At 41.3% G+C, this 14346-nt stretch overlaps 1 protein-coding gene across 1 annotated transcript in view; it reads left to right on the top strand.

The window, feature by feature from the left end:
- The window catches only part of SYT17 (synaptotagmin 17), a 75717-nt gene extending 62517 nt beyond the window's left edge, over nt 1–13200 (top strand). Inside the window, exon 7 of the mRNA XM_066577493.1 lies at nt 12949–13200. Coding sequence (XP_066433590.1) covers nt 12949–13145 — 197 coding nt within the window. The 3' untranslated portion in view covers nt 13146–13200. The remainder of the gene's footprint in view (nt 1–12948) is intronic.
- Nucleotides 13201–14346: the final 1146 nt, after the last annotated feature.

Below are 14346 nucleotides of genomic sequence, written 5' to 3'. Positions count from 1 at the left end.
AGAAAAAAAAAAATGTGAATGTCCTCCAGAGGTCTTATATGACGTCATGGGGACACAGATAGTAAAAAAACACAATTACATAAATAAGTAAAACAAAACAACAGAATAAAACAACAATACATAAGAGAATAACACAAAGCAGACGCCAACAAAAACCATCGCCGTATGCGCCCTGTAAACCAAAACCATACATACTATATATCAAAACGTCCGAAACAAATAGAGGAACCCATTTCCATACTTTATTTTAGTGTAAATATAAAAACTATTTTTTTTAAAATTATAAATGTTAAAAAAATGATTTTTTTAGCTTCTTACCCACAATAACACTAAAATGTGGAAAAAAAAAATCAGTGAAAAAGATATAAAAAAAACAGTCCTATATGTCACGGAAAAAATACGCAGCAAAAATAATTTTGGTAGCTAAAGGAAAAAATAATAGAGCAGTAAAACCGCCACATGGGTAAAATCCCTAAAAAGTGTCTGGTCCTTATATTACAAAACAGCTTGGTCCTTAACGGGTTAATGTGTAACATTGAATAAACTTTTTTTTTCTGTAGTCTACCTCCCTTGCATGAAGTTGCCACTGATCAGACGACATTTGAGTAAAGGCTCTTTTGTTCGGTGCTCATATCTCTTATAGGGCACCAAAAATCATCAGTTGTCAGCCGGATGTACCCGGGTGATAATACTGACAGTCTTTTGGCACATAGAGTATTGCTAATTGCTTTATCCAAATCAAGCTGAACCAGCCTTGATCAATTTGCAAAAATATTGATCATGGGAGAAAACCTGGCATTGTAAAAGTACCTTAAAGCTAGTGAAACCTGTCCTTATGATCCAGCGCTGCAGCCCCATGGTCCTTCTGGTATTAGTTGTGGAATGGTGACCACTTGACCACTGCAGCTAATCAAAGGTCACGATGGTCAGATGCTGTTCTTCTTCCATATCCACAGTGAGCATATATTCTAGGAGATCGGCACCTGACTGCTGCAGCAGCTAGATGGTCACCGTTCCACAGCACATACCAGGAGGACCATGGGGCTGCAGCGCTGGATCGAATGTAAGTACCGCTGGTTTTGTTATTTCAATACACATGCAACCATAAGTAAGCAATTGTCCGGTAACCAAACAGCCCCTTTAAGGCCTCGGTCAGACGGGCGATTTTTGCCGCGATTTGCGCATGCGATCGCTGTTTTTATAGAACCATTGCTTTGCAATGGTATCGGACACATGAGCGCTTTTTATGCGCTCGTCCGATTTATTATAGAACAGAAATCGCAGATCGCGCCTATCTGCGATCTGTGATTCCTGTTCTTCTCTATATGCGCTCAATGGGGCCGGCGGCAGCAGCGCCGACCCCATTGAGAACATATACAACACAAATCATTCTCCTCTGCCACAGCTGTAACAGCTGTGGCAGAGAAGAATGATGTTTGCCCATTGAATTCAATGGAGCCGGCAATACAGCCGGCTCCATTGAAAGCAATGGGCTGCGGGCGATCTCAGGATGAATTTTTGGGAAGGGCTTAAAAATATAAGCCCTTCCCTGAAAATCATCCAAAACTGTGTAAAAAGTAAAAAAAAATATATACTCACCTTGTCCCGACAGACGGAGTTCAGCCACAGCCGGCCGGCAGTTCTCCTGAACTGCTGTGAGTAGTATTCAGCAGCCGGGGATTTAAAATCCCCGCCTGCTGAATGAGCTGCCTCTGATTGGTCACAGCCCTCACCAATCAGAGACAGCTCTCACTCACCCATTTATGAGGTCCGGACACTCATCAATATTTGCAGAGGTCTTAGGTAGGGCCATATGTGTTGAAAAGAGCCGCCTGTCATATGTGTGGCAAGAGATGGAATATTGTTTAGTTGCAGAGGGAAGAACTCCAATCTATAACTTGTATTTTGGAACACTTTACGGATTATGCGTCTTTTGGATTGCTGGATACAGGGCAGTGGAGTTGGAGTCATGGAGTCGGAGTCAGAGTCCCATTTTGGTGGAGTAAGAAGAAATGTAGCGACTCCAACTTGTAAGAAAAAAAAAAAATATATATATATATATAAATAAGAGAGAGAGAGTATAAATTTAGTATAAGTACTTCAATGCCACATTAGTTGCATATTTCATTTCATAGGAATTTAGGAAAGTCTTGAAATACCCTATCAATATATATTCTATTCTATTCATCTAAGCCCCATTTTATCAAACACATTGATAACCAGGATGTGGAGTGTAGAATGTAGCTTGATTATTTTATCAAACTGGTGATGAAAATCCTGAACATTTTATTATGGTAAATTTGTCACTTAAAAATCATGAGTCATATATGAAGGAGTCGGGAGTTGGAGTCTGGGAAAATTGAGGAGTTCTATTTGGAGGTTTGGCTTACTGACTCCACATCCCTGGCTGGATGACGCAGTAAGACAGGCTCTGGCAGATGTGCACTTAGTCAACAATACTCTTGTTCGTCACTCAAAAACTTTGACCGTGGCTTAGTTTTGCATGGGCGCTCCGACTTGGGACAATGGCCCACTGTAGACTCCCCTCGAACAACGTAGCTCAGACAGTCAACTCAAACTTACTGTGCATGTTTTTATACAATTCACAGAAACCGGCCTTTTGTGAGACTCCCCACCGTGCCATTTAATCTAACAAAGAACATGATAGTTTTTTTGTTTGAAGACACAGACACTTTAACCCGTTTAGGACCAGCCACAATAAATTTACGGCGGCTGGTCCTGGGCTTAGAGCACCGTCGATAGTAAAATTACGGTGGTGCTTTAAGTCTCCTGCTCTGCAATCAGTCAGAGGCAGGAACGGGTTATCAGCTGTTAGTGACAGCTGATAACCCGGAGCAGAAGACAGGAGTGCTCAATGAGCACTGTATGGGAAAAGTGAAAGTAACATGTACTTTCACTACGGGAGCCTCGGGGGGATCATGTGACCTCCTGGGATTCCCTGTGCTGTGACTGCAGAGCTGGAGGATCAGACTAGACCCTGGCAGCTCTGCAGGTGACTTATGTCACCACAGGGGTTGCTTTCCCCTGTAACTAGGGCTCCTATGGACGCCCCAGCTACAGTGGGAAAGTGTCAAATAAAGAAAAAAAAAAATGTGAATGTCCTCCAGAGGTCTTATATGACGTCATGGGGACACAGATAGTAAAAAAACACAATTACATAAATAAGTAAAACAAAACAACAGAATAAAACAACAATACATAAGAGAATAACACAAAGCAGACGCCAACAAAAACCATCGCCGTATGCGCCCTGTAAACCAAAACCATACATACTATATATCAAAACGTCCGAAACAAATAGAGGAACCCATTTCCATACTTTATTTTAGTGTAAATATAAAAACTATTTTTTTTTAAATTATAAATGTTAAAAAAATGATTTTTTTAGCTTCTTACCCACAATAACACTAAAATGTGGAAAAAAAAAATCAGTGAAAAAGATATAAAAAAAACAGTCCTATATGTCACGGAAAAAAAACGCAGCAAAAATTATTTTGGTAGCTAAAGGAAAAAAAATAGAGCAGTAAAACCGCCACATGGGTAAAATCCCTAAAAAGTGTCTGGTCCTTATATTACAAAACAGCTTGGTCCTTAACGGGTTAATGTGTAACATTGAATAAACTTTTTTTTTTCTGTAGTCTACCTCCCTTGCATGAAGTTGCCACTGATCAGACGACATTTGAGTAAAGGCTCTTTTGTTCGGTGCTCATATCTCTTATAGGGCACCAAAAATCATCAGTTGTCAGCCGGATGTACCCGGGTGATAATACTGACAGTCTTTTGGCACATAGAGTATTGCTAATTGCTTTATCCAAATCAAGCTGAACCAGCCTTGATCAATTTGCAAAAATATTGATCATGGGAGAAAACCTGGCATTGTAAAAGTACCTTAAAGCTAGTGAAACCTGTCCTTATGATCCAGCGCTGCAGCCCCATGGTCCTTCTGGTATTAGTTGTGGAATGGTGACCACTTGACCACTGCAGCTAATCAAAGGTCACGATGGTCAGATGCTGTTCTTCTTCCATATCCACAGTGAGCATATATTTTAGGAGATCGGCACCTGACTGCTGCAGCAGCTAGATGGTCACCGTTCCACAGCACATACCAGGAGGACCATGGGGCTGCAGCGCTGGATCGAATGTAAGTACCGCTGGTTTTGTAATTTCAATACACATGCAACCATAAGTAAGCAATTGTCTGGTAACCAAACAGCCCCTTTAAGGCCTCGGTCAGACGGGCGATTTTTGCCGCGATTTGCGCATGCGCATGCGATTGCTGTTTTTATAGAACCATTGCTTTGCAATGGTATCGGACACATGAGCGCTTTTTATGCGCTCGTCCGATTTATTATAGAACAGAAATCGCAGATCGCGCCTATCTGCGATCTGTGATTCCTGTTCTTCTCTATATGCGCTCAATGGGGCCGGCGGCAGCAGCGCCGACCCCATTGAGAACATATACAACACAAATCATTCTCCTCTGCCACAGCTGTAACAGCTGTGGCAGAGAAGAATGATGTTTGCCCATTGAATTCAATGGAGCTGGCAATACAGCCGGCTCCATTGAAAGCAATGGGCTGCGGGCGATCTCAGGATGAATTTTTGGGAAGGGCTTAAAAATATAAGCCCTTCCCTGAAAATCATCCAAAACTGTGTAAAAAGTAAAAAAAAATATATACTCACCTTGTCCCGACAGACGGAGTTCAGCCACAGCCGGCCGGCAGTTCTCCTGAACTGCTGTGAGTAGTATTCAGCAGGCGGGGATTTAAAATCCCCGCCTGCTGAATGAGCTGCCTCTGATTGGTCACAGCCCTCACCAATCAGAGACAGCTCTCACTCACCCATTTATGAATTCATGAATGGGTGAGTGAGTGCTGCCTCTGATTGGCTCAGCGCAGGGACCAATCAGGGGCAGCTCTCAGCTCAATGACATTGAATGATATTTTTAAGCCCTTCCCCAAAATTCATCGTGAGATCGCCCGCAGCCCATTGCTTTCAATAGAGCCGGCTGTATTGCCGGCTCCATTGAATTCAATGCGCTGGACAGCGCTGCACTGCTCCGGCCTGTTTCTAATGAAACGTGGCTAGGAGCAGATTTTTCGGGCGATTTTTCGGCCCCGGTCACGCGATTTGTGGATGTGCATCCGTCATGCGATCCGCAAATCGTGGGAAAAAACGCCCGTGTGACCGAGGCCTGAGGGTGTTATTCCACAAAAGCCATCCCAGTGGTCAGATCATCAGCAATTTTACATTTATCACCTATCTTGTGGTTAGGTGAGAAATGTTTTTGGTGGGATAACCCCTTTAATTCAAGTTGCCTTAAAGGGGTAGTCTGCTTTAGAGCCTTATTTTTCAATACCATGTTAGGGAATTCCATTAGCCTGAGCAGAGTTGGCCTGCAATGTGTAGATCTCACTCTGCAGGAAAATTTAGTGCTTACTTACACCAAGGCATTCTAGCTAGAGATGGGCGAGCATGCTTGTTTAGAGCAATTACTCGAACAAGCATCGCTTTTTTTGAGTAACCGCCTACTCTTGGGAAAAGATTCGAAAAAATCCCTATTGAATTTGGAAAATGTAACACCTTGAATAATGTATCTCTTATATTCCATTAAATATTTTATGTATACATGCTTACAATTGATGTCACTTTGTAGGAGTTCTGGATGTGTAGAACAGTGCTGGTTTTGTTTCCTTCCATTGAATATTAATCATTAATCCTGTTGAGGGCAGCAAAGTTCTTGTTTGTCTCTAATTTTTACAACTCTCTTTTGTTCGTTAGGTTTGTAAAAGGCATTGAGATTAAGGCTCCCAGAGGCAGACGCTACGAGGAGTCATACAATGCATTACATACTATAACATGCTATAGAAAAATACTACACAGTACTGTAACAGCCTAATAAAGCGACTTAAACTACAAAACAGAGCAACTAAGTTATGGAACCCCTATAATTTTGGCTCTATAACTTGGCCATTTTATTGTATCTACCTTATAGGGTTATAACTTTTTTACAACTTCATATTCCTGTATCCTAATTTAATGCATTTTTGCCAAAAAACAAAGAATTTAATTGTTATTTCAATATTTTTTCAGAAAAGGTCACCCTGAAATTGTATCATTGGATATACGGATGTATATAGAATCTATATACATCCGTATATCCAATGATATGATTTTGGGGTGACCTTTTCTGAAAAATACTGAAACAGCAATTAAATTCTTTGTTTTAAAGCAAAGGTGCGTAAGGCCTGTTTCACACGGGTGACAAAATTGTGAGATTTTCTCACAATTCGATAGCGCTATAAATCTCATGTTTGTGAAGCGCATTTTTTTTAATGGTTTCCTTCACATTAGCGATGTTTTGTAGCCTGCTATATTGCGAGATTAAAAAATTGTGAGTTGCTAAGTATTGCTGCGATTTGCGAGGTTTTGTAGCCCATGTTTCCCTATGGAGCTTTACTATGTGTTGTATCACATCGCTCGAAAACACAATTTTCGTGCGTTGCCGTGCAACTTTTACAGTAGGAAATCCTACTGTTAAAGTCCTAAAATAAGCCCTAGCTGCATAAAAAAAATAAATAAAACTACATCACCTAAGAGGCACTGTTAGGCTCACGTCTCCTCAAGTCACCAGCAGACTTGCTTGTAGTTTTCCCTCAGCGCTTCCTGTTCAGGAGTTTGAAAAACCCTGCCTCCAGGAAGTGCTGGCTGAGATTGGCTGAGCCGCAGTGCTTGAGAACCTATCAGAGCCAGCAATCGATGAACCAATTACAGCCATTCATTCAGACCACATGTCCTTCAGCCAAACACCTGGAAATGGTTCTGCCAGAAACAGGGGGCTGTAATGATGGTGCAACCTGTCTCTCAATAATGCACATCGAAACAGTTGGAGCTGTTCATGCTTGTCGAATGATCAGATGCTCCTTTCTACTGTTGGTCTGTCGAGGGCATCCTAAGCCCAGTCACCTTGTGTACCTTTGCACATCCACTGGTCCCAACACCCCCTAACAGTCTGGTCAGAATGGCCCAGGTGGCAGCAATTTGTCGATACAACCATACAGCTTCTCACATCCCAATAATGCGCCCCTCTCAGACTCTGGTAACGGTGTGAAATCTCTTCTATGCGTCATAGAGTCATTTAGCGGTCAACAAGCCCTACACAAGTGGAAGAAGAGGTCACTATACACAAGGAGCCTCCGAGAGCCTTTTATAGGCCAAGGGGGAACCACTTTTAGGGCCTCCGGTGACAAGACGGTTCATCTAATCACCATAACTCTCATATCTGCCTGAGATGTAACTGCATACCGAGTTTTGCAGCAAAACAACAACTTCTTCAAGCTGCTTAATTTTTTTTATACAAAGGCTATATGTAATACATCCTCATCCCTTTTTAAAAGGGTTTGTGTTATTACAAAAAAAAAATACCAACTGGACATGAGATAAAGCAAAAATAGATAGAATCCTCACTTGTCATGTGAGCACTGATGACAGGGATTCGGATGGTGATGCTGTGGCCTCTGATTGGCCACATTAGTCACATCACTGCCGGCAGACATCTGCAACAGATGCTATGGACGCGGGAGCTACTCAGCTGTGTCCCGGGAGCGTCGAAGACAAGTGAGTATGCTGTCTTTTTTTTGTTTTATCCCATGCCCAGACAGTAATTTTTTTTTAGAATCAAACAATCCCTTTAAGCCGCCTTTTTATTTTCCAATTCATGTTTATGCTAAACATTGCAGGAAAACTCTTGCTACCTGGAAACCCTTAGCAAGTTGTTGTTTGCTGATGCTATTCTTGTTTTATGTCTTATACTGTATGTTTTGGAACAAAATAGCTAAATACATTTTTATAAGATTCTTCCACTTAATATACATACAATTCTATATACTGTACATAAGGCGAAGTACAAGAAGCTTTGTTGACTTTCCTTCTACAGAAATTTCTAGTATGTTTAGTAAACAGGTTGCTTACTGTTGAGAATTTAATAGGGTTACTGTATACAGGACTCAATGACAATACGGACCCAAACAAGTGAAAAAATGGAGAGAGAGATTGTGCAGATCTAAGTGCAGTGTGGTGATATAAACCAAAAAAAGAAACAGATCTCACCATATGAAGCTGTGCTAGCGTGGGTATAACTCCAATAAATGCAATGATATTTAATTTAACCTAAAGTCCAAATATGTGATCAGCTGCAATTGTGAAAGTAGCCAGGAGGTCTTCTGCCAGATCTTAAACTGGCTATATGGGTCACAAGTCAGGTTCATCACTTTCTAGTGCTGATGAAGACCCCAGTGGGGGTGGAAACGGAATGTATTTTTTTTTGTACAATAAGAGAATATATTCTATACACATGGGCCTCCTAGCTCTCTGATATCTCTCGCTGGCTGTATAGCAAGCAGCCCCAGAAAGTGATTAACTTTTTTTGAGCTTGTCCTACATAAACAGGATTGAAACGAGTCCTCCCCGTCATCATGTGGCAGATTTTCTGGATTATAAATTCTTTAAATGTTCTCAAAACAAATGTCTAGAATTAGCTCCTTTCCTAAATGGCACAATTACTCATCTAACATATTTGGATGGGTGATATACTCTGATGTACATAAACCCACGGGTGCTTATACAATGTCAGTTTTTTGGCTTATGTGAAATCATCCCACTCAACATCTGAGAAATGAGGTCTAGAGTCAGGAAATGTATAATAATTTGGTAAAATTAAATAATTGGTCACTTAGCTTCTAATATAATCTCTAAGGAATGTTTTGAAGCCTAAAGAATTGCTCCTTCGGCTTGTATTCAATGTAGTATGACCAGAAATATTGTGTATAACCTGCATATTTTGCATGTTTTTTCTTCCTCTTTGTATTATTTATATAGACACATCTGTCCATCCTCACCTTACCTTTAACTTGGTTGAATACTGCAATTTCTCATGAAACCAATTCTATACAATGTTATAGCATACTAGCAAAACCCTTGCAGTGGTTGCAGTACACATCACGACCACCAGGTGACCACAATAGACACATACAGGATAGACATCTCGTGACAGAGTATGGTTATTTTGTGAAAGCAAGGATGGACACATCTGTAGGCATATGGTCTCTCGTTAACTGTATTCAGTGGGTGGGCTCTTCCCGATGTGACGTCAGAGCTGTGTTATTTGAGGAGCAACTCAGATACCCCTTCCCCTGCTGTTCCACCTCTTCTCTCACACCATTACTCTCACATGCAGATTGCGGCAGAGAGCCTGTAACCAACATACCCTCCTCTTCCTTCACTTTCTTATCCTCAATGGAGAGAACTTCCTTAGACCAAACTTTAAAAGGAATCTCAATTCGAGAAAGTAGAACCCCTTTAACCCTTTCCAATCCACTGTCTGACATCTGAAGACATTCTGATTGAAGGCTGTACAGCTCCGATGTCGGAAGACATCTGTCAGGGTATTCTTACTGTATATTACTGGCTGCTCTGTTATCGGGGGCCTCTCCAACATGTCACATACTGCAGTACTGGCTCTAGCCAGCAGATGGTGCCATTGTATAGTGGCAGAAAGAGAAAGCCCCCTAGGAACCCCTGAATGCAAAATTGGATCACAAAGGGTTAAGACATCCATAGACCCTAATAGTGCACATGGACAGGGGCTGTCATCCTGAGACAACCCCTTTAACAAATAATATAAATTGCTTATAAAGTACCAGTAGAAATATATTTCTTTTTCATGAATTGTCTGCTGATTTTGCAAATTGTAGCAACCTGGAAAGCTTAGCTTATGTTTTTCCAATATAGATTTCTATTTTCCTGGTCTTCCTTGCCAGGACTGTAACAGTATGTGCGAATAAGCTAACGTTCCCAGTGTTAATGAGCAGGACCGTCTATTCTAGGTGCCTCACCATTCCTTCTGCAGTCTTGTCCCATAGTAAAACACCCAAGTCTGCGGCTTCAAAAGAACTAGTCATTCAAGGGGTTATTGGGACCTTTAAAATTGATGGCCTATCTGATTCTCTGCAGTCTCGCTGATCAGAGATTTGAAGAAGCAGCAGTGCTTTGGTGAGGGTAGCACATCCTTCATTATTTACCAAGAATACTACAGATCATTTAGACAGCTGATCCGTGGAGGAGCTGAGAGTTGGATTAATGGCCTTACATAAGCATAGGTCATCAGTTTTAAAGAATCAGATAACCCCTTGAATTTTATGACCACTGATTTATAGGAGACTCCATACTTAACTCTCATTCTCTGCTCTTGAAAAAGGCAAGGAACAATCCAGCAAATTACCACAATCTCATGTCAACAACAAATTTACATATTTTTTTCCTAGCCATTGACTTTAAAGACTATGGAAACCTTTGTGCATGAAAAATCAATACACACATGGGTCATTCCATGTCAAGTGGCTAAATTTGGGAGAGGGTCCCTCTTCAATTTTGATGACGTTTTTACAGAATGTTCATACATCACCTGTATGAAGTTCTGCAAAGTATCAGCTTGGTGTGTAGCTTGGATGAGGCACTAGATCCATTTGCATAAAAGTCACTCTTTCCTCGCAGGTTGTTTCGAAAACATATCCAAGTTTGCGTTGCGACTGTTCTGTATCTAAGCGAGTTAACTCATTGGAACTTGGTGCACTTGGTCAACTTTTTGTGTAGAATTCGAAAGTTTTACTGGCAGGGCTCTCTAAGCCTTGGTTTGGTAGTAGAGTTGAGCGAACATACTCTGACAAGCTTGATGCTCGTTCGAGTATTAGCGTACTCGATGGTGCTCGTTACTCAAACGAGCATCAAATCATGTTCGACCCCGCCCCAGCTTTTGGCTCCTCCCCACAGTGACGTGCCTGTTTTGGCCCCGCCGCGACGCAGCGCGCGTCACAGGCAATGTTTTTGTCTGGCGGTGGAGAGAGAGAGAGAACATACCAAGAAAGAAAAAAAAAGCTCGGGACCCGGCGTCCCACATACAAAAATGCTCGAGTCTCCCATTGTAGTCAATGGGGTTCGTTACTCGAGTAGAGCACTCAAATTTTACGAAAAGCTCGACTCGAATAATGTGGACCCGAGCATTTGGGTGCTCGCTCATTTCCATTTGGTAGCTAAGAAGGCCCAAAGTGGCTGGTAAATGTTGACGTGACAAAACTGTCCACAAGTTTCAGAATCTATCACTTATTTGCAAATAGCTGAAATAAGCTGGAATTTGGTCAGTGAGTAGTACAAGTGCCTACAGAAGCACCGTTAAATCGGATTCGTTTTTGCTTGCATACTTATTGTATTTGGTAAAAAAAAAAAATCATTTTTGCACATTTTACCATTTTTAAAACACCTGTGACTCAGAAAGGACGCTTCCAATTTTATTTAGCATTGTGCTATTAAAAAGAGCAGGTTTTAATGTATCTGTTCCTGCAGTTTCATGTTTTTGTCTTTCCTCTTAGGGAAAAAAATTCAGAGAGTGTTCATAGCGGTGTCCTAATGGAGCAGATTAAAAACAGACAACAAAAAGAGAACAAATAGAAAGAAGGCAACTCCCATTTGTAGGGACTTGTATGTTATTTGTAAGACCAAAACTGGATATCCCCATGAAACTAGACAGTCCCTAAATATTAGAAGGGTCACTTGACAATAAGCCGATCACAAAGTGTCAGCCTACTGGTACCCCTAGCGCTTAAAGGGCCTCTATCATTTCTTTTATGCTTTGGTACTCACAGCCACGCTAGTTGCAGCTATATGTGAGATATATGTATCTGTGAGGTAGTTTGTCATAAACTTATGTTTAATCAGTAGCAGCATACACATAGACTATATTCATGAGCGGAAGGCTAGCCTCACTTACCCAGTTTTTCAACCACTGATTGACAGCTGTCTTTCTATGCACAATAATAGGCAGACCACTGTCAATTAGTGCCTGGTGGATTGGATGGGCAGCCTACAGCTAATGAATATGGAGGACTACAGAAAGTGCCGTATGTCCTGCTACTCCTAAAATTTAAGTTTCTGACAAACTACATTACTAATACATAAGACAGACATATCAATGCAATCAGCATGCCTATCGCTACTTTATGCTGCCCTCAGAGAGAGTATAAAGGTGGTGACAGATTTCCTTTAACCCTTTCCAATCCACTGTCTGACGTCTGAAGACATTCTGATTGAAGGCTGCACAGCTCGGATGTCGGAAGACGTCCAGCAGGGTATTCTTACTGTATATTACTGGCCACTCTGTTGTCAGGGGCCTCTCCGGCATGTCACATACTGCAGTACTGGCTCTAGCCAGCAGACGGCGCCATTGTATAATGGCAGAAAGACCCATAGGAAGCCCTGAATCCAAAGTGTGATTGCAAGGGGCTAAGCTGTGCTCAGTTGAAAAGCCAGTGTTCAATTTCCCTGCAGCGCCACCACAGCTCAAATGAAGCATTACACACTGTGTATTCAAATTAGTCGGTTGTATAATACCAGACAGTACGGGTCCACCAAAGTGAGAGATGCTCTATCCCCTCTAGTTACGATATGAGGGTCCTGAAAAGAGGATCCTCTCTATTAATTCAGAATTCCCAAATAAGGTATATGAAAATGTGTTTACTAAACCAGACAACCCTCTGGTCCTGGACAAACAAATATGGCCGCACCACTTCTCTGACTACCTGGTGCACACTGTGCATTAGTATGCATCATTCTTAGTCTAAGACACTACAGTCTGCTTTGATTGGCCAGCGTTGCCCTGTTCAGTCAGTGTCTTAGACTACCAATGCGTACCAATGCCCCAATCCTCAGGTAGTCAGAGAAGCGGTGCGGCCATCTGTTTTTGTCCAGCACTTGAATGTTGCATTAAAGTTTAAGCGGGATTTGCCATACTGTTAACAGACTTTTCGAAAATTTTGAAATGTTTTTGTGAATTTCCCTATGGCTTTCAAAAATTTGACATTTCGTATTATTTTCCAGTGTACGGACACAACATGAAAAGCAGCAACGACTTTATTGGGAGGATAGTGATTGGTCAGTATTCATCGGGCAACCCAGAATCCAACCACTGGCGACGCATGTTGAATTCGCACAGGACAGCAGTTGAGCAGTGGCATAGCCTGAGGTCCCGTGCAGAATGTGACAGAGTATCCCCAGCATCATTGGAGGTGACGTGAGATCCGAAGAAAGTAATGTCACACAATGCTTACCTGCAAGGAACCATGGGATCAATTGGGAGCAATTATTGCGCTGCTTCTGATGAAACGACAGCATTTAGCCTATGTGCCTCAGTAAATAGTCATGATGCAAATCATTTGTTAAATGTTGGTCTAATCAGCTTGTTCTGACCACGTCTTGTAATATGCTGATTATTCTTATAATGGTCAAGGTATTGCACACTCATTACAATCCTTATTCCATCTAACACGAGAAACAAAAGGCATAGATAGATATATATCAGAGTTCCTAAATCGGATCTAAGAACTATTAGCATTAAGATAAGCAAGCCTATGGGACACTGCCATTCACTCAACCTATCATATTCCATCTAAAGGGAGATATTTGGTATCTGTGGTCTAATTTGTGAATGTGGTAAAAACTCCCGTAAACAACAACAAAAAAAAAAACTAAAACATGTGGCATCTATATAAAATGCAGTTTCGTCCTTATACGTTGAATTCTATATGTTTTGACGTACGTGCGTGAGTATGTTTGTGTATTAACACATATCTATATTTATATACTTGTTTATACAGTGAAGATACAAACCATATTTATAGACATTGATTTAAATATATATTAATATACCCAGATACATATATACAATAGTAAAAGAAATCTATATATTCTAATGAAGCATATGTCATTTTAAAAAATGCATCTCCTGAGACACTATTATACAGTTAGAACATATATTTTACAAGCCTAATGCCAAAAGAGTTGGGACGTTGTGGAAAATGTAAATTAATGTTTAAAATAAAACAATGCAATGCTTTAGAAATCTCATATAACCGTATGTTATTCACATAGAACTAGAGATGAGCGAGCACACTCGTTTAAGACTGAGGCTCGATCAAGTATCGGTCTTGTCGAGTAACTGATTACTATACTGGGCACCATGCAGGAAGGGGGGCGGCGGGGACAGCAGGGAAAAGAGAGAGATCTCTCACTCTCCTCCGCACCCCGCTTCCCCCCCGAAGGTGCTTGGTCGAGTAATCAGTTACTCGACAAGACCGATACTCGATCGAGCATCAGCCTTAAACGAGCGTGCTCGCTCATCTCTACATAGAACATATCAGAAGGTGAAAGTGAGACATTTTTCCATTTCATTTTTAAAAATTCACTCTTTTGGAAATGAATGGCAGCAACCCATCTCCC

Source organism: Eleutherodactylus coqui, chromosome 8, assembly GCF_035609145.1.
Source record: "Eleutherodactylus coqui strain aEleCoq1 chromosome 8, aEleCoq1.hap1, whole genome shotgun sequence".
NCBI lineage: Eukaryota > Metazoa > Chordata > Amphibia > Anura > Eleutherodactylidae > Eleutherodactylus > Eleutherodactylus coqui.
The sequence above is the reverse complement of the archived record's forward strand: the minus strand, read 5'-3'. Positions and strand labels throughout refer to the sequence as shown.